We start from the raw sequence: 24994 nt of genomic DNA, 5'->3' as shown, positions 1-24994 counted from the left end.
TTGGAACACTTTGAAACCCGAAGAACTAAACCTAGACCCACACCTCACACTCTGATAAGACTCTGAGATGGCATGCCACATGCCTCAGGCCATGCATTCCATTCGAACCTTGGTGATAACAGCAGAGATCAAAGAGGAAAAATCAAACACAAAACAGCCAGGGCCAGAACCCATCAACTGTCTCCTCACGGTGCACTTCCTCCAAAGAGCCAACCAAAGTTGCTGGGTAACAATTTACAAGATCCTGGATGGCAGCTTTTTCATTATTTGCCTCATGGATTTTATGGGTTTACAGTTAGAGAGAGTGAAGCATAAATATTAATTTTAATGTCTAGTTCAGCACTTGGATAAACTAAATTAGCATATGTTAACTCCAAAATGCCAAATAGTTCTCTGTGGAGTTCTAGTAAGGAAAAACACATTCATCTTTAGCGAGAGGATTTAACAGAAATCCTAACTCTTACGGACATGTAAATAGTAGGAAATTTATGGCTCCCCGGTTTCTGGTACTATGGGAGCCAGTGCTCAACTTGCTTCCTGCAGAGGCTCGACCCTAACGTAAACACCATCTTCACACTCCTCCACGCCGAGAAGTGGCATCCTTTCCTCCCGCCAGCAGCTTCCTCTGTTCCAGCAACATGGGCTTCTTCCTGTTTACAATAACCCCTTTCTATTACCTTGTATACTGAGAAGAACGTATGTCCTGTTCTTTTTTTTTCTTAGAAATGGTCACAAATCCAGGAAGCCATAGAGGTTGGTTTGAAAACCATTCAAGTCTTTTGTGTGAATATGAGAAAAAGTATGACTGTAGAATATTATAAAATGGCACACCCCTCTGTGGCTTGTGATAAAGTCCCCACAGTGCTAAGAGTTACTATTCATTACTGTTACCCTTCTCTGCCCACTGGCTGTCTTCAGATTTATTTAGAAGTCCTCAAAATAACAGTGCATCTAACAATCATTTTCTGAAAGTCCTCATCTAGCATAAAAATAAGTTGGATTATGAGAAGAATAAACATAATTCTACATCTCTCACAAATCTGTTATTATTGTTTTCCTATTAATATATTATTTCTGTAATTAAGACAATTAAAGATAACAAAACAAAAAAGACCAAAGGCTACACCTGCAATTAAAAAATCAGGCAATAACAATGAAAGCACTCTCTTGGTGTTTGTCAAAAGAATGGGTCATTCAGTGAGTTATCTAAACCTTTTATTTTCAAAGTAGTTTACAAATATGACTATCAGAACATTTTTTGGCACTCTTCACATGCCAAATTTAGAACAGGTCAGTTCATCCTAGTTGGCATTTAACTGCCCAAAAGATACTTGCTAAAGAGACCCATGGCCCCAGGACAGACAACAGAGTGAGCTAAGAATGAAAAATATTCTTGTGTACACTGCTAATAGTGGTAGATTTTATATTTTAAAAAATTTAGAAATTATTTTAAATTATCACATATTTTTTTCCCTAGTAGATATAAAGGGAAAAATGTTGTAGAAACTCCTAATGACAATCACAATCCAGCATTAAAATGATTCACATTAATCTGATTATTAAATCCCTGAGTTGCATCTCTCAGGTTTAACTGTTTCAGTCTTTATTCCATTCATCAATAAAAGTAGAAAAAAAATCAGAACAATCCAACTGGGGAAAAAAAAGTCAGAGAATAAAATTCTTTAAAGGCACTGTATGGATAAAAACAGGTTCCATGGGTTATATTTCATTTGCAAAATAAATTTCATAAACAATTTCCTACTCATTTGATTGTCGAGCTGTTTTGGCTATTGATATTTTAGCTATTTTGGATAATTTTGAATCAGTTTGTATTCAAGGACACAATATCCTAATAAGTATATGATTTTTTCTTCCATTGCTTCTTTTCATGTCCATTATTAACTTTCCTGCCACCAACAATTCTAAAGATACTGCTTTATAATTTTCAGTTTAGTTGAAAACATGTGATATCATAAACTACTTGAGAGCAAGAACAAACCTAGCGTGTTTTAAAATATAATCTATCACTTCTATGACTTAAAAATTTCTAGTTCCAAGATGGTCAGACAGAAAATTATAGGCAATATTTATTTTATAAATATTTATGTTATAGTATCTTATGGAGTTATTTTCTTGGGGGTTGTTCTCCCTGGAATGTTTTTCATTTTCTGGCTCACCCACCCAAATTCACCAATCCTTCCAGACTCTGTTAAGAATCTCATTTTCTCCAACCCTCCCACTGAGCTCCACCCATTCTGGAACCTACACAGGCGGACTGTATTGCTCAGGTTAGGCATTGGAGACGGCTGTTTGAAGGAGGAGGTGAGAAGAACTGGAGTAAAATGTGATGCAGAAATGGGTGGAGGAGGGCATTCTGGGAGCAGGAAACCTGTGGGTGGGTAGGGGAGTAACCACATTGTTCAAATTGACATTGAAAGACTGGAAGGAGCCAGACAGCCACTTGAACAGGCAACAGACTCTAGTCCTTATTGTTTCAGAGGCTGGCAGCTCTCCTAGAGGACAGTGGAAGCCTCCTGAGGACAAAGATCACATCTATCACTTGGGATTTGCTGAAAACAACAGATACACACCAAGATCTTTCTTATTAATATATATATATATATACAAACACACATATATATATAATGTTAATCCTGAGATAGAGTTATTAGAATTATATCTTTTATGAAAGTCTCTCTTGAAAAACAAATCTCTTCCAAAATGTAGGAAGAAGGGCTTATATGAATACTAATTTCTATACAATTTCACTTTAAAATGACTTCTTACCTAGGCCTACAACTATGTTATTCATCTACTTCTTAACTGTAAAAACAGGTAGAACCGGCCCTAAAAATACCAATTAGTTTTTATATAACACTTTATAGTTCACAGGGCATCCTCAAGAATCCTCAAAGTCACCAGGTAAGTTTGGTTACCATTCCTGTTTTATATATGAAGAAAGTGAAAGCAAGAGAGATTGCCTTGGAAAAGCCACCTCATCACAGAGCCTTGGCTTTGCCACTCTAATTCTCAGGGCTGTGGCTGTGCTTGGCTGTCTCCCAGGGCTCATCCATAATCATTTCCCACCAGGTCAGAAGAGGCTACTTAATGGGACTGCTATACTCCACAATCAACAGACCAGGAAGGGATTTTACTCAGAGGCTGATGAATGTAGTTTTAAGGGCTGCTTTCTCTGCTGGGTTTTTCTAACTACCCAGCAAAAGACAATCAAATATCAAGACATAAAAACACTGATTTTCTACCTTAAATGTATTTATTGGGAAGGCAAATACTACCTTTCCCTTCTGATGCAGAAATAGCTTTCTATTTTTAATTATTGGAATTGCTTTACTATACTCAGATATAAAGAGGCACCAGCCTAGAGTTTTAAATTCCACAGTGACCTAGCTAATATAAATATATATGAGTTGAGGTTGGAAGCACATGATTGTGTGCTTCAACATTACCTGGCAATGAGACTGGATTGGCTGCATTGCCTTAGATATTGTGAAGGCTTGGCTTTGAAGCTTAATTAAATATGCTTTAAAAACCCTTCCAAAAAAACCTGAAAGATTATAAATGATACCAAAATATTTCATGTTGGCCTCTGGAAATATTAACATTTCATAAGTCCAAAACATCATAAAAGAAACGTAAACATCAAGACACTCAAGTTATAAAGTTTTAACAATTCAGAAAGCAGGTGTCGAAATGAGCATGTAGTTAAGCAAACCCTGAGGAAGGACGTGGCAGGCACATCTGAGTATGGTCCTCATTTTCCTACATTGAGATATTTGTTCTAACTACACTGATACTGCTCACAACATTACCAAAGTATTCCTTCTTTGGAAATGTCTTCTGACGTGGTTTTTGAGACACAGAAGAAAATTGGTCTCTCCACTTCATTCATATCTTGATTTTCTCAGTTAAACTAAATATATTTGCACCCCTTGTTCAGACTTGTCTGCAAATCACTCTGTCAAGAGTTCAAAAAAGATGAAGATTAACTGACACCAGGATATTCATAAGCCTGTGACGCAGCACTGAGATATGCCACCTACCCCTTCTTCATTTGGGGGACAAGTTAAAATGTGACATGAACAGTTCATGGAAATGCATTGTTCACAAGACAATCTTTTGCAGATTTAGGTGTAACTGTCTTAACATTAAGTGGATAACTGCATAAGCTAAACTCCAAGGACAGAGAAAGAACACTGGTATCCATATTGCTTTCTTTATTTTTTTAAACTGAAACAACAGTTTCTTAAGAGGCTGTAATACTTTCGAACCTTCCTTTTAATTTCTTTATTTTTTTAAATTTATTTGGCTGCACAGGATTTTACTTGCTACATGCAGGCTGCCTTAACTGTGGCATGTGGGTTGTAGTTCCCTGACCAGGGATTAAACCTGGGTCCCCTGGATTGGGAGCACAGAGTCTTAACCACTGGACCACCAGGGAAGTCCCAAACCTTCCTTTTTAAAACTTCATTACAGAAAAATCTCAAACATATCAAAAGCAGAGAGAATAAATCTAACGAAGTCAATGTACTCACTGCCTACTTTAAACTGTTAACAGCATGGTGAGTTTTGTCTCATTAATATTCTTACTCAGTTCCTGCCCCTCACTGTCACAAAATTAGATTAAAGCCAGTGTTAGATATCCTATCATTCCCGCCTTAAATAATTCAGTACCCATGTCTAAAACATAAGGGATATTTTAAAATATAACCATAGTATTAGTTTCAGACCAAAAGGAAAATGAAATCCCTTAATATCATCAAATATCCAACTCAGTCAAGAAGTGTACCTAAGACAAAAGGAAGTCAAATGTCAAGGAAAACATTATCCCCAAAGTTACAACACTCAAAAATGAGCTATTTCCCTGCAATAAAAAGCAAACAGCATTCTCTTAAAGCACAGAGTTGGAAGTCAAGGGTTTCAAAGACAATGGTGTGCAGGAATGTGTGCAGAATGTGCAGGAATGGTGTGCAAAATTTGTAACACGTACATATGAGCAATTTTTTTTCTTGCTTGATAGCATTCATAGAATGTCAAGCAGCTCGAGACTGCAAACGTTTAAAGACCTTCTGCCCCTGGTTACGACTGTGTGTGCTTACTGCGACATCCCCTCACATTGCCAGGAAGGATTAGTCAAGTAGGGAAATAAATCTACCTAAAATAACTTAGAGATCAAGCTGAATTCAACTCAGTATGCACTGAGCACATACAAGGTGCAAGACACTGGGTCACGGTCTTGAGAAGCAAAGGTAAGCTAATCCCAGTTAATTTATAGTACAGAAGAACGGATCAAACAGATTAACAAACACTGAACTAGAAAGCCATGAAAAAGGTGCTGGCTTTAGGTTATTTTCATGGAGCTCCAGATGAAGAAGCAAAGATGTTAATTTACGGGTGCGGGGAGGGATCAGGGCTCATAAGGAGATAGGAGAAAATTAGAGGATGTCAGCAGTTGTACCAGCAACTCATGAGGAAAGACTGTCCTTATCACTCTTGCTGATGGACAGGAATAAACATGTTTACTAGGGCCTGTATTCCCCTCCTGGATAGGGTAGAAGAAAGTTTCTTGAAAGTTGACACCTGATCAGATCTGGGAAGGAGAGAAACAGCAAAGAGGAAAGGGAGGTCATTCCAAGAAGAGAGAAAAGCAGGAACAAAGGGGTAGAAGTCACTGGCATGTTAGGGACTCAGCAGTGAGGTGACCTTAGAGCAGAGTGTGTGGGAAGGGCTGGCTAACTGGAAATGCTGGCTAGGACCAGAAGTCAGAGCCTCCCAGACCAGCCTTGGGCCTCTACTCTGCGGCTGGTAGAGAGGAACTGGAAGTGGAGACCTCCAGCCCAGACCAGACCAGAGCCTCTCCTCTGCGGCCAGTGGAGCCAAGGACAGGTTTTTAAGTGAATCAGTTCTGTCTTTACAAAGTATGTCTCACCCTTCAGTAGATGATGGGTGCTCACTATCGGCTGAGAGGTCCAGGGTATTAGGAGTAGGCAAAGGGCTGACACGGACACGTGTAAGAATTTCAGAAATCATTTTTCTTTTCAAAGAAGAGGAAAGAAAAGCAACATATAAATTCCATTACACAGTGTGCAACAGTGTGTTAGCACACTTCTCATTTGTTTTTAAAAAAGTGGAAATACACCTGCAAGTTATAAACACATACAGTTTCTCAGTAAAAGTATGAGAAAAACAGACACTATGGGTTGTAGGACATGGAGAAAAACTGGGAAGAGGCTGGAGAGTTTTTTGTACCTTTGTCACATTGAACCACATGAACATGTTACCTATTAGCTAAAGAATACATACTTTCCCTCTTACTTCCAGCCATGTAGATAGAGAATAACGCAAAGAGAAAAGGATTTGGAGACAGATCTAGGTTCCAGTTTGGGTTGTGATACTTCCTAACTGTAGGGCTGTGGGCAAATTAACTTCTTTTTGTTTCTGTCCTCTTATTTTCAGAAACAGGGGTAATATTGGCTAATTTCTGGGTCATTACAACAATGATTAAACTAATCCTATACAAAGCTTCTGGTGGACTATCTGGTACCGACTAAGTACCCAGTAAGCAGTAGTTATTTTATTACCAACAAAACTTCTTTGATGTGAACACATTCTTCATACAAAAAAGTTCCTTGAACAAGTCTAAGGTATGCTCATTAGCTGGTCCTATTCCTACATTAAATAATAACACTGTACAAAACAATGAATGTAACCCATATGATAAACACTACCCATTACATTATCTAGAAATTTAAAATTTACAAGTTATTTACATGCATTTCAAGGCAGATGTTAGCTGCTTTATTTCTAGCTGCCTAGATTTACTGAATGAATGTAGTCACAGAGAACTAAATACCATCAAGGCACCAAGAAAACAGATAGTAAGTTGCTATCTTTCAGAAACTGACAACCTCAGTGAGATAAACAGGTGTGACCTTCAAGTAACCATGGCCCCAATTTGGCAGAAGAGATGGAAATTCTGGCAATGAAGTACCCAATTCTGTAATATCCCTTATAGGATGTTAAGTCACATGGTAAGGAAAGGTTACTCTGTAAGCATTTTCTTAGCTTTGTGGGTTGCTCCTTCATGAGACTGTGTTTTCAATCAGCTGTAACTGTGGCAATACCAGCATTCTAAGTGTTACAAATGATGGGTCACTCAAAAGCCTTACTACTTGTTTGAACAGTCACATCATTATTAAAGCATCCCTGAACAAAAGTTTCTTTGTTATACATTGAGTTGAATAATTTCAGACCATTTTCATGTGAGATGTTCTGGCTCAGATTTGCCCCAGCCTGCAGAGATGAAGCCTTAGACAAGAAAACATCTGGGATTCAGGGGGGAAAACATTTTTTTGTTGTTGTTAAAGGCAGGAAATAAGGGTGAACATCTTCCAGGATTTCAGAAGTGTTAGTGAATGCTTCCAAGAAATGAAGGTGTAAGGCCAGAGGAAAATACATTTCACTTCATATATGGCACAAGAGGGGAGAAAGAGTGGTGGGGAGGGATACTTAACCAAAAAAATCGACATAATCATTCAAATATTTCTCTTGGAAGCAAAAGGGTCTTGGGAGAAACATTAATACTAGACTGTAGAGAAACAGTAAACACTAATTTCTAAAGAAGCTTTCACCAATGCTGTAAATATGTTATGGATAAGCACCCGAGAGGAATGACTGACTTTATATTAGCAAGCAAGTCTTGTGGCTGAGCCACAGGAGGGTGCACACTTGTATTTATCCCCTAGCTTCCCATAGTGAAAGCTTGAGGTTACATATTACAGTTGAATGAAGGTTGGATTAAGAGGCTAATCTAATGCTATATATAGACAGCAACACCAATTTAATCTCCGCCCCTTCCCCCTCCCCTCTCTATTTCCATAAATCTCAAGATCTGAGTTACAAAGAGACTGGGAACTCTAGCAGAGTGAAGAGCCTCTTCCTCTCCCCTCCCCCTTGACTGTCTCTCCTAAATCAAGTATTAGTGCACGTGTAAATTGCTTCCAAACACCCTTTACAGGCACACAGGGCGATCAGATCCAGTTTTCTTCTACAGCTTCCACAGGGGCCGGAGGAGATGACAAGTGCGGGCGAGGGTTAGGTTGCCAGAAGAGACTTATTGTCACATGCTTTCACCTCGCTTGTAATGGGGAGCTCTCCTTTCCTCCCCACTCGTAGTTCAGAGCCTCAACCTCGGCTTCCCCCGGAGTTGCATCTGGCGGTGCCACGCACGAGACGCTGCGCACCCGCCACTTCCCACCGCGTGGCCGGCCCCTGCCCGCTCTTGGTGTCTCGGGGCGGCCAAACGCGGCGAGTGGTGGGTCTTTACTCTAGGGCACCGATACGCTGTAAAAGCGATGGTAATGGGGTGGAGGGGAGGCTTCCCCACCGAGAGGCAGGAAGCCGCCCGAGCAGGCACATGCTTCCTCCCAGCCAGTTTCGGCCGGAGGGGAAGCTCCCAGTCGGGCTTTGGCTCCGGTGGTCTAAGGTTTGCCGGCTCTCCCCTACTCTACCTGGCTTGCTTCTCACCTGTCCGAGGAGGTAGCGGCGACGCGCGAGGCTGGGGGCTGCGGCGATCCCGGCAGCGGCGGTGGCAGAAGCGGCAGTGGTGGTGGCAGACAATGGAGGAGTGAAGGACAGACACATTGACATCGACACACGGAGCTCGGCGCAGCCCCGCCTCCCACGCCGCCCCGCCTCCCAGCCCGCCCCCGGCCCGGGCCGCTCCACTTCCAGGGAAATAAAGGGGGGGGTGTATAGCGAGAACCAGGGAGATGCACGCCCCAAGAAGAAATTTTCGAACACAGAAGTTCCAGATAAAGAATTTAATTATTGTGTGTCCTTAAATATCTGAATCAGAAACAGTGGCTTGGGGGAAATCTGTAAGAAGCATTTAATTACCCCCCAGTGATTTTCTCCATTTGGTTCTTCCTCCCCAGGCTCTTCCAATGGGACAGCCTCGCTGCTGCCTCCTGCAGCTCCTCCTCCCTGCCGGGCCAATGAGGCGCGGGGGGCGGGGACTACCGCTGGACCTGGGGAGACTGCCCGCCCGGCTCGCCCGAGCTCGCCCGCTGCTCGCCAGCGCCTGGAAGGAGGCGAGAATTCGAACGCTTCCACGGTTGGCTACTTAGAGTCCTAGTCGCAAGTTGCCTAACATTGCGGCTGGCTTTCGCAATACAGACACGTCGTTTCTTTTTAGTACTCCCGAAGACACAGACTAGCCGTCAAGCTGGCGGAAGCAATGGTTCACATAAAGAAAGGCGAGCTAACCCAGGAGGAAAAGGAGCTGCTGGAAGTCATCGGAAAAGGTGTGGGTGCTGGGCTGCGACCGGGGCTCTGCCTGCCTGGCCGGGGAGGGGAGAGAGGGGCGTGGCGGAGCCGGGCGGCGCCCCAGGCCCGGCTGACCCCGGGTTGCGGTTTTACGAGGTTGACACCCTACCACCGGGAAACAGCGCTCCTCCCTTTGGTCTGGGACGAGTTGCGGGGGCGGAGAGGTGGGGAGGGAGAAGCGCAGCTGGGACGACATTCTGCAACGGAGGCTGCAGACATTCGTCCTCTGAATCAGCTTTTGGAAGGCGGCACCTTTCCGGGTTCCACATCGGATGATAAAGAGCCCCCCGGGGGTGGGGCCTCAGAATGTGCATTCTTAAAAACTCCTCAGGTGAATTGACCACAGTCCGCCTGGGCGATAGTGGCCGGAAAGTTTCAGGCTCTTAGACCGGTGTCTACAGGGCCATTTCGACTTCCGGAGGCCGAATGATCTGGATCCCTTGGCTGTCTCCGCCCCCTTTTGAAGGAGGGCGGGGTGGAGAGAGCTCCTAAAGAGCAGGGTTCTTTATAAGGGCACAAAACGACATCTGTAACTTGCGCACTGAGGCTTCTGCCTGCAAGGCCTCCCTGGCAGCCTTCCAGAAGCCCCCGACCGCCGCAGAAACTCGCGCGAAAGCGAAGGGGTTGAGGAGGCGTCCACACCGCTTGGCGCGCTTGGCAGGGCTGCGATCTTGTAATCGCGCTCCGCACGCATTCTCTTCCATTCTCCAATGCGAGTCCCACTTCCACCGCTCCTGGTGCTAGGGAGGGAGACGCAGGCCCCGGGGACGAGTCAGAAGCCATGTGTCCCCTCAGTCCCCCAGCGGAAATCCCAGAAGAGTTTACTGCTAAGTCCCGTTACCTGGCCCTTGACAACAGCATGAATACGTGGCTTCTGCACTGTCACCAGGCGGGGATGGGGATGCGTGGGAACTGTGGGCGTTGTTCACGTGGCTGTTTTAAGCTCAAGAATCAGCTTGCCCTCGATCGGGATCGGCAAAGAGGCTGGTCATAATAACATAAAAAGCTTCCCAATTTCCCGTCTTTCTTTCTAAGTAACATGACTCAGATCTGGACTTACGGAGAGAGAGAAAGGCAAACTTTATACTGACAAGGAAAGTCTACTTGGAAAAGAGAGAAAAATCGGGTTGGAACTCAACAGGTGCTGATGAGCCGAGCTCACCCGATGTGACCTCAACAATTTTAAGTCAGTCACAGCTGTATGTTTGTCATGATAAGTGTTCTTTGCCCAGAATTTGTGGGACTTAGAGTTAGATCAGTGTGTTCAGCATGGTTCTCGCTGACCTATTTGGCATGCGGTCTTTCTGTTCTGCCTGTCTCTGTTTAATTTCTCCGTGCCTTTGGTGGCTCTGGGATTCGGCTCACCAACCATGTGAGTTTCAGCTCTGTGCCAAGTACAGTGCTGGCAAAAAAGGAGACAGAGGATCAACTTACAATCCACCAGGGATGCAAATGCTGTTTTTAAGCAGTCCGGGGCTATCACCTTCTCTCAAAAGTCCACTGTGTGTGTGTGTGTGTGTGTGTGTGTGAGGGAGGGAGGGCAGGGAAGGGGAAAGCTTGGATACATTATTGGGTGTCCACTAGTTTTTATTTGTAAAGATTAAATGAAACACTTGATGTGAATTTAGCCTGGTTAACACTGTGACTTCTTTTTTTTTTTTTACTGGGCTCACATTGTTCAACAAATTACATAGACCCTCTTTCAGCTATTTATTTGGTGCAAGCTGATGAGAAAAGAAGTGAGATGGACTTAGTATGTGATACATTCTTTTTTTTCCTTTTTTTTTAGTTGGAGGCTAATTACTTTACAATATTGTAGTGGGTTTTGTCATACATTGACATGAATCAGCCACGGATTTACATGTGTTCCCCATCCCGATCCCCCCTCCCACCTCCCTCCCCATCCCATCCCTCTGGGTCTTCCCAGTGCACCAGCCCTGAGCACTTGTCTCATGCATCCAACCTGGGCTGGCGATCTGTTTCACACTTGATAATATACACGTTTCAATGCTATTCTCTCAGATCATCCCACCCTCACCTTCTCCCACAGAGTCCAAAAGTCTGTTCTGTACATCTGTGTCTCTTTTTCTGTTCTGCATATAGGGTTATCATTACCATCTTTAAAATTCTATATATATGCATTAGTATACTGTTGGTGTTTGTCTTTCTGGCTTACTTCACTCTGTATAATGGGCTCCAGTTTCATCCATCTCATTAGAACTGTGATACATTCTTGTCAAGTGAAGGTCGGTGGGACATCACCATACTCTTAAAAAAGAGTAATGAGAAAACTGTAGCCAATCTTTACTGACTATTATCATGGGTCTGGCATAATTCTTAGCACTTCACATGTAACCGTGCATTTAATCTTCGTAAGCTAGGAATACAGACTTCTCTGTAGCTCAAACGGTAAAGAATCTGCCTGCAATGCAGGAGACCAGGGTTCAATCCCTGAGTTGGGAAGTTCCTTTGGAGAAGGGGATGGCAATCTACTCCAGTATTCTTGCCTGGAAAATTCCATGAACAGAGCATCCTGGCAGGCTACAGTCCGTGGGGTCGCAAAGAGTTGGACACAACTGAGCAACTAACACACATGTAACACTGCACAACATTTTAGATGAGTGAGTGTATATTAAGTATTTAAGATACTGTGTTGGCTATGATTATGGTAAATATGGCAGTCTCTGTAGATAGATAACAAACCAAGGAATTGAAAAGTTAAATAGCTTGCCCAATGTAATCCAGGTAATAAGTGGCAGAGCAGAAATACCATCTGGTCCACAGTTGTAGAAACATGCTGGACTTGAAAACAAACTAAACAAAAAAAATGAAAAAATGAAATCAGCACCATAGTAGTCCATACCATATCTTACTCACTTTGAAAGGTAATTGCATTAAAATATTATCTTCTGTCAAGTTAAATTAATTATAATTGTAAGTGATTTTGTAGTTTTGTGTGTAAGTGGCTCAGGGGTGAAGAATCTGCCTGCCAAGCAGAAGACAGTGGGTTTAATACCTGGGTTGGGGATATCCCTGGAGAAGGAAGAAGCAACGCACTCCAGTATTCTTGCCTGGGAAATCCCATGGACTGAGGAGCCTGGTGGGCTACAGTCCATGGGGTCCCAAAGAGTTGGACATGACTTAGCAACTAAACAACAATTTGTAAACTAGTTGTTGGCTTATAGCTGAACAAAGGTCATAAACAGAGTTTATATTTGTACTCATAAGAAGCATTTTTTTTTTTAAGAAAGGAGTACAGTTCTGATATTTTCCCCCCTTTTGGTACATTTCTCGACTTATGAGAAGTACTGGATTAGTCAGAACTACTCTGTGAAATTAACAATAAGTTTCTAGCCAAGTGTGACCTGTCACCTTGGCCAGTCTGAAATAAGCTCAGCAAAGTTTTGAATATCTCCATCCTGCTAATCACTGCCCTCCAAAAGTTAAGCAGATTGTAAGGGTGACTTAGAACCCAGAGAATACCACATATGGCAGTGGACACTTTAAGAACAATTTCTTCTTTTGATGAATTCATATGCTAGCTACTCTACAGGTTGTTTATTTGTTGGAATGCCAAGAAGAAGTTCCAGATGAAACTGAGAAGCTGTTTCTCACATATCCATTTAAATCATAGTCACTGACAGCATCCATTTCACAACATTTCAGAAGAGAAATGAAATCACTGAAGCACAGTTAAGTGGCTTATATTACTTGTAGATTGAGCCATTCTTCCAAGTTCTGATATCTTTTTCACTAAACACTGAGGAAGCACTGTTTCAGAATAAATGAAACCTCCTTTAAGAATATAAACCAGAAGGTCTTTCATTACTTATCTTGTTTAGTACTTGAAATCCCTGGAGTCAGTGTTGCTGATTTCACAAGAAAGTAATGAACTTTCTTTTCTTTTTCTCTTTTTCCATTATTTGTATTAAAGGAGCTATGAAACAGGCTTGAACAATAAGGTTTATTCTACCGGTCTTACTGGAGCATAATTTAAGTGTGATAAACGATGCATATTTTGAATGCACATTTTTTAAAAGAGAGTTTTGACATAAGTACACATCCACAAAACCTTCATTGCAATCCACACAGTGACCAGTTGCGTTACCCCAGAAGATTCTACATACCTTTTGTAATCTGCCACTCCTTCCAATCCTGTCTCCAGGCAAACAGCAATAGGTTTCTGTCACTACTGGTTAGATATATTTATTCTAGAATTTTATAAAAGTGGAATTATAAAATAAATACAGTAAATATTCCTCTTTTTTTTTTGCATGACTTCTTTCACTCAGCATCATGATTTTGAGGTTCATCTATACTGTACCAACAGCTTTGTTTTTTATTTTCTTCGTTTATTCCCCGTGTATGGATGTATCATTATGTGCTTATCTGGTCACAGTTAGGGACGTTTCAGTTGTTTCCAGTTTGGGACTGTTAAAAGATCCTGCTCTAAGGTCCTGTAGAGTTAATCCGGTTATTTCTAGTGCCCCTGGTATATAGAAAGATTCAGTTCAGTTCAGTCACTCAGTCGTGTCTGACTCTTTGCGACCCCATGGACTGCAGCACACCAGGCTTCCCTGTCCCTCACCAACTCCCAGAGCTTGCTCAAACTCATGTCCATCGAGTTGGTGATGCCATCCAACTATCTCTGTTGTCCCTTTCTCCTCCTGCCTTCAGTCTTTCCCAGCATCAGGGTCTTTTCCAGTGAGTTAGTTCTTCATGTCAGGTGGCCGAAGTATTGGAGTTTCAGCGTTAGCATCAGTCCTTCCAATGAACACCCAGGACTGATCTCCTTTAGGACTGACTGATTTGATCTCCTTGCAGTCCAAGGGACTCTCAAGAGTCTTCTCCAACAGCACAGTTCAAAAGCATCAATTCTTCGGCACTCAGCTTTCTTTATATTCCAGCTTTCACATCCATACATGACTACTGGAAAAACCATAACCTTAACTGGACGGACCTTTGTTGGCAAAGTAATGTCTCTGCTTTTTAGTATGCTGTGTAGGTTGGTCATAACTTTTCTTTTAAGGAGCAAGCATTTTTTAATTTCATGGCAGCAGTTACCATCTGCAGTGATTTTGGAGCCCCCAAAAATAAAGTCTTTCATCATTTCCATTGTTTCCCCATCTATTTGCCATGAAGTGATGGGACCGGATGCCACAATCTTAGTTTTCTGAATGCTGAGTTTTAAGTCAACTTTTTCACTCTCCTCTTTCACATTCATCAAGAGGCTCCTTAGTTCTTCTTCACTTTCTGCCATAAGGGTGATGTCATCTGCGTACCTGAGGTTATTGATATTTCTCCTGGCAGTCTTGACTCCAGCTTGTGCTTCCTCCAGCCCAGCGTTTCTCATGATGTCCTCTGCTGCTGCTGCTGCGTTGCTTCAGTCATGTCCGACTCTGTGTGACCCCACAGACGGCAGCCCACCAGGCTCCCCCATCCCTGGGATTCTCCAAGCAAGAACACTGGAGTGGGTTGCCATTTCCTTCTCCAAAGCATCAAAGTGAAAAGTGAAAGTGAAGTCGCTCAGTCGTGTCCGACTCTTTGAGACCCCATGGACCGCAGCCTACCAGGCTCCTCCGTCCATGGAATTTTCCAGGCAAGAGTACTGGAGTGGGGTGCCATTGCCTTCTCCCTGATGTACTCTGCATATAAGTTAAAAGCAGGGTGACAATACACAGCCTTGACGTACTCCTTTTCGTCTTTGGAACCAGTCTGTTGGTCCATGTCCAGTTCTAACTGTTGCTTCCTGACCTGCATACAGATTTCTCAAGAGGCAGGTCAGGTGGTGTGTATTCCCATCTCTTTAAGAATTTTCCATGGTTTGTTGCGATCTACACAGTCAAAGGCTTTGGCGTAGTCAATAAAGCAGAAGTAAATGTTTTTCTGGAACTCTCTTGCTTTTTCGATGATCCAGCGGATGTTGGCAATTTTAAATTGATTCAAGTCTCCTAATAATCAATTATAGCATAGAGTTCAAAAACAAATTTAAATTCAAATATATAAAAACCATTAACTATATGACTGGGCAGGTTTTACAACCTCTATGGGCTTCATTGTGTTCATTTACAAAACAGCTCTTTTAGATACTATTATTTTTTATGCAGTGATTCATAATCCTAACTTAAGGACATTTGGTTACAAAGTCTAAAAATAGATATGAGTAGGAGAATTTAGAAACTTCACACTTAAACAGATTCAGTATTTCAAAATGCATGTTGTAATTAAAAATCTATTAAAAATACATTTATAACTATGTATCTATGATTAAATCTGTATCCATGTATTATTTTTAAATCCAGACACTTTATTTTATACATGATTTTACTTACACATAAATGTTATAGCAACTAACAAGCGAAATAGTTTTTTTAAATGCTTAACTTTGATATAGATTCCTCGCAAAAAGACATTCCTGTTGGAAAGTGGAATGAAAGTCATTCAGTCATGTCTGACTCTTGCAGGCCAGAATACTGGAGTGGGTAGCCTTTCCCTTCTCCAGGGGATCTTCCCAACCCAGGGATCTAACCCAGGTCTCCCACATTTCAGGTGGATTCTTTACCAGCTGAGCCTCCAGGGAAGCCTGAAACTCACATATACCAAGATTGCTGGAAACAGAAATGTCATGTTTGTTTCTCCCTTTTTATTTGTTTTGGCTACTTCTTGTCCTCAGTGAGACAAGTCGTCCCAAACTAGAAATTAGGAGTGTCACAATAAATTTTATTATGCTGCTCTAAATACAAATAACAGGAGTATGTAGTATGCGTGAAAGTTGTACTCTCTGTCCTATACCAAGACAAGCCTTTAGTCCTAAGAGCCGTATGGGATGGATGTTATTATTTCTGCTTCACCGATGGGAACACTGAGGGTTTTATAGGACTTGTTCATTTTTATAGTGCTGCTAAAAGGCCCGTGGTATGGTATAAGAGAGGGCAGTAACAGTGAGAACATCACACTTATCATCGTCTCTTTTCTGCTAAAATGCTGGTCCATCCAGATAAGTTATCAATCCCACCCTAATGGAGCAGGTTAGATTGTGTTTTCTTCTCTGGAGTAATTTGGAGAAAGTCTCACAAGGGAACCAAATCATTAAATATTGTTTTCATCATTATAGGTCTGTTCATTTTTGTCTCCAATGAAATGTCTCATTTCCTATCCCCCTTTTAGTACCATATTTCTTCATCTGAAGAGTTTGTTACCTGAGATTTAATACATTGCTTTCCTGAGGAAAGCAATTAATCTTTTAAACTTAATTTCAAAATATTGTTTGAGAGTCTCCTATATGCACAGTGAGGGATGGCAAAAAAAAAAAAAAAATCGTTCTGCGTTAACCATGCGTTTCCCATTTCCATGCTGTTGACTTGTACAGTTTCCTACTAATGTCATTAAATTAGGAACACCAAATGAGAAATCATAGGAAGTTTCTCTTCTTGGGGGTATTGTGCTTATTATCTGTTTTCCAAAATCTGTTTTCATTCTCTGGATTCCCAAACCGTTTTAGAAAAATTTTCTAACCATGGTCCCTGCATTTCAAAAGACTGACTGGTATTCCATGGCATGTGAGTGAATGTCTCATCTTTTTTTTTTTTTCAATTGCCCCGTGACTGGACAGATTTAACATATATTCTTAGCACGTGGGCTCAACGTTTATAGAATTATCGGCCTGTTCCCTAACATGAGCCAAGTGTTTACGACTGTAATTCCCATCCTTCCCTTAACATATGGCAGGCTTTGGCATGATCCCAGTCCCTATAGTATTCTTCCTTTACTCCGTAAACATCTCTTGGTTGGATGAAAAGTAACTTCACTTATTCCTCAGTGGATAATGAGGTTCAACTGAAGCATCTTCCTCAAGTGAGACTGGGATGCTAGAGTTTGTTCTAATTCCTTTCCAAAGATGTGTGAGTCTCTGGTGAGAAACCATGGGTATGGATAAGCTTCTGTACAGAACCTGCTTGCGTGATTGAAGGCTTTCCCCTCCCCCTCTGTAGCTATAGCCATTCAACCAGTGATAACAGCTGCCCCTCAGATGGACTGCAGGGTCAGACAATTGAACTATTGCCGGGATAGCTGTCATAGTCCAGGGCCTTGTAGATCACTCACTTGACATGTCCCCAGCCGAGCTATTGCAGTATCACTCTAGGAGACATTTCTGTGTCTCCCCTCTGTTGGTGAGGAGCACTCAGATTATGTGCCTAAGAAGCAGATCAGGTAGAAAGAAGCAGGCTAAACTCGATTCTGCTTTCCACCTTTAACTCTGGAAGAACTGCAGACGTTAGCATATTCTTGAACTATAATTCTAAATTTAAAAAGAAGAAGTAATTCCTCATTGAGAATGCTTCAGTTCTTCTATGTCCTTTCAGAGGAGAGGCTGAGCTCATCCTTTCTCCCTGAGAACGTGCAATTTCATTATCCTGTTCCCCTTCACACAAGAAATTTTTTGGCAGAACATGTGGTTGGCTTCTACTGATGATGATAATAGCAACATTTTCTCCTGAGACTACTTGCTTCTGTCAGTATGTGTTATAGATGGCTGGAAAGCCTGACAGTTGTGGCCCAATTACAGCTTATTTACAAATTTACAGAAACTGACCTTTAGTTTTATATCAGATGACTTTGAGTATGAGAGTCTGAATCCTGGCCGTAACGGCACTTTTATATAGTACCAGGCTTTAAAGATAACGTTTACCTCAGCGTTTCCAAACCAAGAATTCTATTACAAGCATGCCATCAATTCACAGGGCCTAGTGGCGACAAGGTATATAAATACTGACTGTATTTTGAACCCCAGTTATTACATTGACTGCAGTTTAAGCTTTAGATGGGTTGGATTAGATGCCCTTTAAGATTTGTTTCAGTATTAAAAGTCTTATGCCTTGTGGTTTTTGTATTACTGCCAAAAGGAAAATGCAGCCAATTTAATATACTCTGAGGCCAGTGGAAGTAAAAGCAAGATGGAGCTATTTTAGTCTCTATGAGTCTGTTCTTGGGAATAATTACTTTGTGGAAGAAATACTGTGTGATTGATGTTTTATTTCTTAACAACTAACCTGACTCATCTTAGTTTCACAGATAATCCTTTAAAGTTTGTTTCCTTGGTGTTAGATTCTTTTCTAAAGATAAATAAACTTTGCATTTTCTTTCTTTCTTTTTTTAAGGTACTGTCCAAGAAGCTGGAACATTGTTAGCCAGCAAGAATGTTCGTGTCAACTGCTTGGATGAGGTAAAATTTAAAATGTTTAATAAGATGTTTTACCTCCTATAGATAATATATAAAATCTAATAGTAAGAGTTGTTTTCTAGCATTTGTCCTCAAATTATATTAAGCTCTAAAGCAAATATTAGCAAGACAGGTTGCAAAAGACAAATAGCATGTAAAAAATGTTTAATTTTACTGGTAATCAAATAAGTGACAATTAAACCAATACTATATCATTCTTATGAAGTTTGGGAAACACTGGACTTATATATGCTAATGGATTAGGTATAAATTGACATCACATTCTGGAAAAAATTTTTAGAATATTTCTTATTTTTAAACATGCATACCTTCAATCCAGCAATTCTCCTTCTAGGGAAGGTTGACTGAACCTAAACTCTACATTATACAACAGTTGTATCCCAAATAACTTTCTGAGATGATGGTAATTTCTCTTCCAATCTGTCCAGAATGGCAACCATTAGCCATGTGTGGCTAGTAGCTACACTATTATGCAGGACAGTTCTAGTACTGTAGACAGTTAGCTGAATTTGTTTCTCATGCATTAAAGCAAGTGTTTTGTTAACCCTTTACCCACACATGGATAGCAAAATTAATATCAGACAAAATAAAGCTAAAGCAAAAAACAAAAAAAAAAAAACCCATCTTTTGTTAACCCAGGTTAACAAAAAAAAGATGAAGATGCTTTGTTATATGTCATTAATAATCCTCCAAGAACATGACAGCATTAAGCCTTCACTAATAAGCCTATAAGCTTTGAGGTTCATAATGAAAAAGATGGAAATCAAAGGAGAAATTTGTAAGACCACTAAAACATCTTCTGGTTAAGTAGGAGTATACAAGGGTTAGAAAATTGGATAACCTAACGGTCTCTGCACTGTGTATAAGACAGAAATAGTACATCTCCATTTTACGTGGAACACTGATAAAAATTTGCCTGTGAATGATACTAATTTGTATAGGAAAATTTTAGCTAATTTTGAACAAGGTTACCAAATGTAATATAACACTGAAAATAAAAATTTGATCCAAATAATAAAACATATAACCCAAGCGCTTGTTAAAATTATGAATAATTCTTGGCTAATGGAAGAAATAGAAGTAGAGATTACCTACTATTTATAGCTGAAAGCACAATATTTATCAAAACCTACTGTTGATCAAAAACTGGTGTCATGTGGCCAAAATCATGTTCAGAGGAAGTTTTGTAGCATTTATTATTGTACTTTAAATCTTTGTGGTGTTCTGAGCTTTCAACTCATGAAATTAGATGAAAAATAGTATACTCAGAAAATGCAGGAAATGAAGTCACTAAACATAAGCAACGAAAGAAAAAACAAAAATGAAAACCTTTGTACTTCACACCATTCAAAAAAGTAAAAAGAAAACCCACAGAATGGTTTTACAGATCCTATCTGGTAAGGGATTTATAACTGAAATGTGTTAAGAACCCCTACAACTCAATAATAAAAATTACAAATCACCCTATTTAAAAATGGGCAAAGGATCTGAATAGACATTGCTTCAAAGAAAACATGCAAATGGCCAATATGCCCATGAAAAAAGGCTCAAAATTAGCTGTCAGGGGAATGCAAATCAAAACCACAGTGAGGGGCTACTTTATACCCACTAGGATGGTGAAAATAAAAGAGATGTTTAACAAGTATTGGTGAGGATGTGGAGAAACTGGAACCCTCATGCTTTGCTGGTGGGAATGTAAAATGGTGCAGCTGCTCTTTAAAAATGGGTTGACAGTTCCTAAAATGATTAAACATAAGAGTTACCATATATGACCCAGCAATCCAGGTATATAACTAAGAAAAATAAAACATATGGCAATACAAAAATTTTGAACATGAATGTTTATAGCAGCATTATTCATAACAGCCAAAGTGCCAAAGGTGGAAACAGTTCAAAACATCCATCAACTGATAAGTGGATAAACACAGTATAGTGTATCTATGCAATGCAGTATTACTCAGTTATAAAAAGGAAAGACATCTTGGTGCATGCTACAACATGGTGAATGTCAGGTAAAATTCTGCCAAGTGAAATAACCCAATCAAACAAGATTAAATATTATACAATTCATTTATAGGAGAATTCAGAAATGAGCAAGTCCAGGATATAGAAAGCAGATTCGTGGTTGACTAGGGCTGGGTGATGGGATTGGGTGGGGGCCAGTGGGAATGACACCCCCAGCCACCCCCCAAAAAATAGACCATTCTGAAAGTAGAAGCAAGAAAATTATATATATGAACACCAAGGAAGTAAGTGAGAGCATAACCTGTAGTGAGAAAAAAAAAATTGTCATAAATTTTTTGTTTAAGCTAATTCATTTGAAAACCTATATGAAAGTAGTGATTTTGTAGAAACATTAAAATGAACGTATTCATCTCATATAGAAGTATAAAAATGGAAAATAAAAGATTTGTGTAAATGTATTTAACTGCCAACTACCTTTTAAAGCTACAGACCTGAGTAAGTTTTACAAAATGTCCAAGGACCATTTAATTCTCATTTTACACAGATTGTACCATTAATTCATAAAAATATGGGCAGATGCCCAACTCATTTGATAAAATAATCCTAATGCTGATTCCAAAATAGGAAGAAGCCCAAGCAAACTGTGGGCTCAGTGCACTTTGTAAATAAGGATTCAGAAACATTATATAAAATACTAGCAACTTTTTACAGTGGTGTATCAAAAGAATAATAAGACTTAACAAAGTAAGGTTTCTCCAAGAATGACAGGATGGTTCAGTTTAGAAAATCTTATGTAAATCACTATTTTACAAAGTAAAAGAGAAATGATCTATAGATCATCTCAATAGATATTATAATGTATTTGATAAAATTTAGCTACTGAGGGTAAAAACTCTTTAACAGATTAGGGTAGAATGGCTCTTCTGTAGCTTAATAAAAGAATGAGTTTCTGGAAACCCTCCACAAGCACTGGCATCCTATTTAATGTTTAAAACATTAGACACACTCCTATACTATACTATCCTATATATGTTTAAACCTGGAGAAGGAAATGGCAACCCACTCCAGTGTTCTTGCCTGGAGAATTCCATGGACAGAAGAGCCTGGTGGGCTACCATCCATGGGGGTCACAAAGAGTCGGACACGACTGAGCGGCTAACACACTCTAGGAGCACTGGGATCAAGACAAAGAGGTCCTGGACATTCTGTGAGCGAGCTGCACGCAGATTTGGCCTCCTAGGTATTCCTTGAACACAGAACACCATGAGTTTTACTCTTGCAGGCTCTTGACTGGAGCATTCTTCTCTGTCTAGTTGCTGAGTTGTGTCCGGCTCTTTGCAACCCCATGGACTATAGTGCCCCAGGCTCCTCCATCCATGGGATTTCCCAGCAAGAATACTGGAGTGGGTTGCCATTTCCTTCTCCAGGGGATCTTCCTGATGTGGGGATCAGACCTGCATCTCCTGCTCTGGCAGGAGGATTCTTTACCGCTGAACCACTGGGGGAGCCCGTTCTTCTTCTAGTTACTCAATATTTACATCCTTCCTCCAGGGCTTTGTTCAAAATGCCGCCTTGGCAGAGGGATATTCATTGACTGTCCTTTTAAAAATAATAACCTCCCCTAACCTTCTGGCATTCCCTCTCCCGCATACGCAGTGTTGTCTCCCTATAGCACTTATTACCACCATCTGCCTTGTCACCCCTCCTAAAATTTAAGTGCCCAGGACTTAGACTTCAGGGGCATGGCTTTGTTCATTGATACCCACAGTGCACAGGTTTGTCTGACATAGCTTAGGCGCTCGGTAAGTATTTGCTGAATGAATACTTTTTTTAATGATAATAGAATTATAACTTAGTAGACTAATATTGATGAATTCTTTAAGAGTTATGGGACAGAAACTTTAATTATTTTTAATGTCATCATATCTAAAGTTTTTAAAACTACTCCCTTATCATTTTCCCATTACTGCTGTCAGGAAACTTTGACTGCTTCTACTAAGTTGCCTCTTGTACATCCTCCTGATAATTCTCACGTCAACATACCTCTGATAATATGGAGGACTATGTTCATAAAAATAGTCTAGAATCATTAAAAACAATTCAATTATGTTAGTATTCTAAAATTTGCCAAAAATGCGATTTTATATTTTAGACAGGTTTTCACCCAAAACAACTGAAATTCTAGCACTCACAGAGTCTCTTTTCTGGGTTCTGAGAAAATTTACTTATAGGAAACAGCTCATTTATTCATCCACCAAATGGTTTTAGATACTTAACATATAAGGTTGTATGTTCATTGGATGTGGACAAAACATGTGGGGACTAAACACTGGCCTGGTGTAAATACTACTGATCATTTCTCCATATAATCATATATATGACCAAATCATATTTATGATTAAAATATCAATGTGATTTTGAGGATCATTGTTTTAAAAATGAGGGCATTCTAATAGACACTTCTTGCATCTTGTTTTTCTTTTTTTTTTTTTATTAGTTGGAGGCTAATTACTTCACAACATTTCAATGGGTTTTGTCATACGCATCTTGTTTTTCTCATTGGCAGTAGTAATTCGTGAAAATTTCTTCAATTCAGTAGATACAGATGAATTCAATAAGTACGTAATAATATTCCATGCTATGGATATACCATATTCAACTTTCCCCTTGATAAACATTCTATTTAAGGTTTTTCCTTACTTTTTCCTTTTCTTTTGCAGTGCGTTTATATCTGCTTGTTCATTTGTTTCTCCAAGAGCTACCTGTAGGAGAGATGAGAGCTCTGATAAATTTACTTTCAGTCTTGCCCTGGCCATTTTATTAGTTAAGTGAGGTTGAGCAATTCTTCTCTGAATCTGTTTGCTAATCTGTTGAAAAGCTGAGGTAATGAAACTATCTTTTTTCCTTAGCAGTTTATAGAAGATCCAAGTGGGAAGTGAGTATAAAAATGTAGATTATAAAGATGATTTTATTAATTCATTTTATTTTGTGTTCTAACTTAATTGCATAATTGCAGTTCTTGCAATTCTATGCATTAATTGCATAATTGTTCTAATTGCATAAATTGTTCATAGGCGGGGGAAAGGTAAATAAGTAAAATTAATATTTTTTTCCCTTTCTGTTAAAGAATGGAATGACTCCTCTAATGCATGCTGCATATAAAGGAAAACTTGATATGTGCAAATTACTTTTACGGCATGGAGCTGATGTAAATTGTCATCAACATGAACATGGATACACAGCCCTCATGTTTGCTGCACTTTCTGGTGAAGTTTTAGCATTTATTCTAATACATTAATAACAGTCACCTATACACATTTGTTATATGTATATTTTTAAATTAAGTGCATTTTTGTTGTAGTAATTTTAAGATCATGTCTTATGGAAAGACATGATGGGAATTGGTTTTGAAAAGGTACAATGTATGAAATATGTTATATAGTTAATTTGGTGATGTTTCTTTAGTTATTTAAATCACCTGATTCTATTGATGGTATGCTTTGTTTAGTCATGAAGCTTGATCTGTTATTCTTACAAGTTAGTTCCTTTGATGTTCTATAGTTTTATATTTTGAACTAATACTGAAGCTTCTTTATTGTTCTCTTAACAAAATAGCTGCTATGATACAGCAATTTGCTTCACTGACATTTCTGTATGAAATAGGATGATCTGTTTAGAAACTTACTCTGATTCATGTTTCTTATAATTTGTTGAATGAAGACAATTTGGGAAGTATCTAAAATTAAGTGGAATTATCTGTACTTGTTGCAGTTTTTAAGAAAATATGTAATATAATATCATCATGCTTTGAAAGCAGTAATCTGTAGTTTTTTAATCTTGGAACTAGAAGACGTTTCTAAACATAACATAAAATATAGATTTCAAAAAGGGCAACAGTGCCTAATTTAATTACATAAAATCTTAATATTTCCATATGTAGAAAATACCCTACATAGAGTTAAAATATAAATTAAACAATATAGAAAATAGTTATTACATGTCTTAAAGGGTGTTCAGTTCAGTTCAGTCACTCAGTTGTGTCTGACTCTTTGTGACCCCATGGACTGCAGCACGCCAGGCCTCCCTGTCCATCACCAACTCCCAGAGCTTACTCCAACTCATGTCCGTAGAGTCAGTGATGCCATCTAACCGTCTCATCCTCTGTCATCCCCTTTTCCTCCTGCCTTCAATCTTTCCCAACATCAGGGTCTTTTCCAGTGAGTCAGTTCTTCGCATCAGGTGGCCAAAATATTGGAGTTTCAGCTTCAACATCAGTCCTTCCAATGAACACTCAGGACTGATTTCCTTTAGGATGGACTGGTTGGATCTCCTTGCAGTCCAAGGGACTCTCAAGAGTCTTCTCTAAAACCACAATTCAAGAATATCAATTCTTCGGCACTCAGCTTTATAGTCCAACTCTCACATCCATACATGACTACTGGA

The 24994-nt window shown here is 39.9% G+C and overlaps 2 protein-coding genes and 1 non-coding gene across 3 annotated transcripts in view; 1 reads left to right on the top strand and 2 right to left on the bottom strand.

The window, feature by feature from the left end:
- The window catches only part of BZW2 (basic leucine zipper and W2 domains 2), a 57820-nt gene extending 49141 nt beyond the window's left edge, over positions 1-8679 (bottom strand). The window contains exon 1 of the mRNA XM_065939055.1: positions 8545-8679. The gene's annotated coding sequence lies outside the window, so the exon portion shown is untranslated. The remainder of the gene's footprint in view (positions 1-8544) is intronic.
- TRNAG-CCC (transfer RNA glycine (anticodon CCC)) lies at positions 4387-4459 on the bottom strand. Its single transcript has one exon. It is a non-coding gene; the product is annotated as a tRNA-Gly (tRNA).
- Positions 8680-9024: 345 nt separating the features above from the next.
- The window catches only part of ANKMY2 (ankyrin repeat and MYND domain containing 2), a 41782-nt gene continuing 25812 nt past the window's right edge, over positions 9025-24994 (top strand). The window contains exons 1-3 of the mRNA XM_065938618.1: positions 9025-9323; positions 18504-18568; positions 23679-23817. Of these exons, the coding sequence (XP_065794690.1) occupies positions 9257-9323; positions 18504-18568; positions 23679-23817 (271 nt within the window). The 5' untranslated portion in view covers positions 9025-9256. The remainder of the gene's footprint in view (positions 9324-18503; positions 18569-23678; positions 23818-24994) is intronic.

The sequence above is a fragment of the Muntiacus reevesi genome, chromosome 6 (assembly GCF_963930625.1).
Source record: "Muntiacus reevesi chromosome 6, mMunRee1.1, whole genome shotgun sequence".
NCBI classification, from domain to species: Eukaryota; Metazoa; Chordata; class Mammalia; order Artiodactyla; family Cervidae; genus Muntiacus; species Muntiacus reevesi.
Note: the sequence above shows the minus strand (reverse complement) of the source record. Positions and strands in the feature narration are given on the sequence as shown.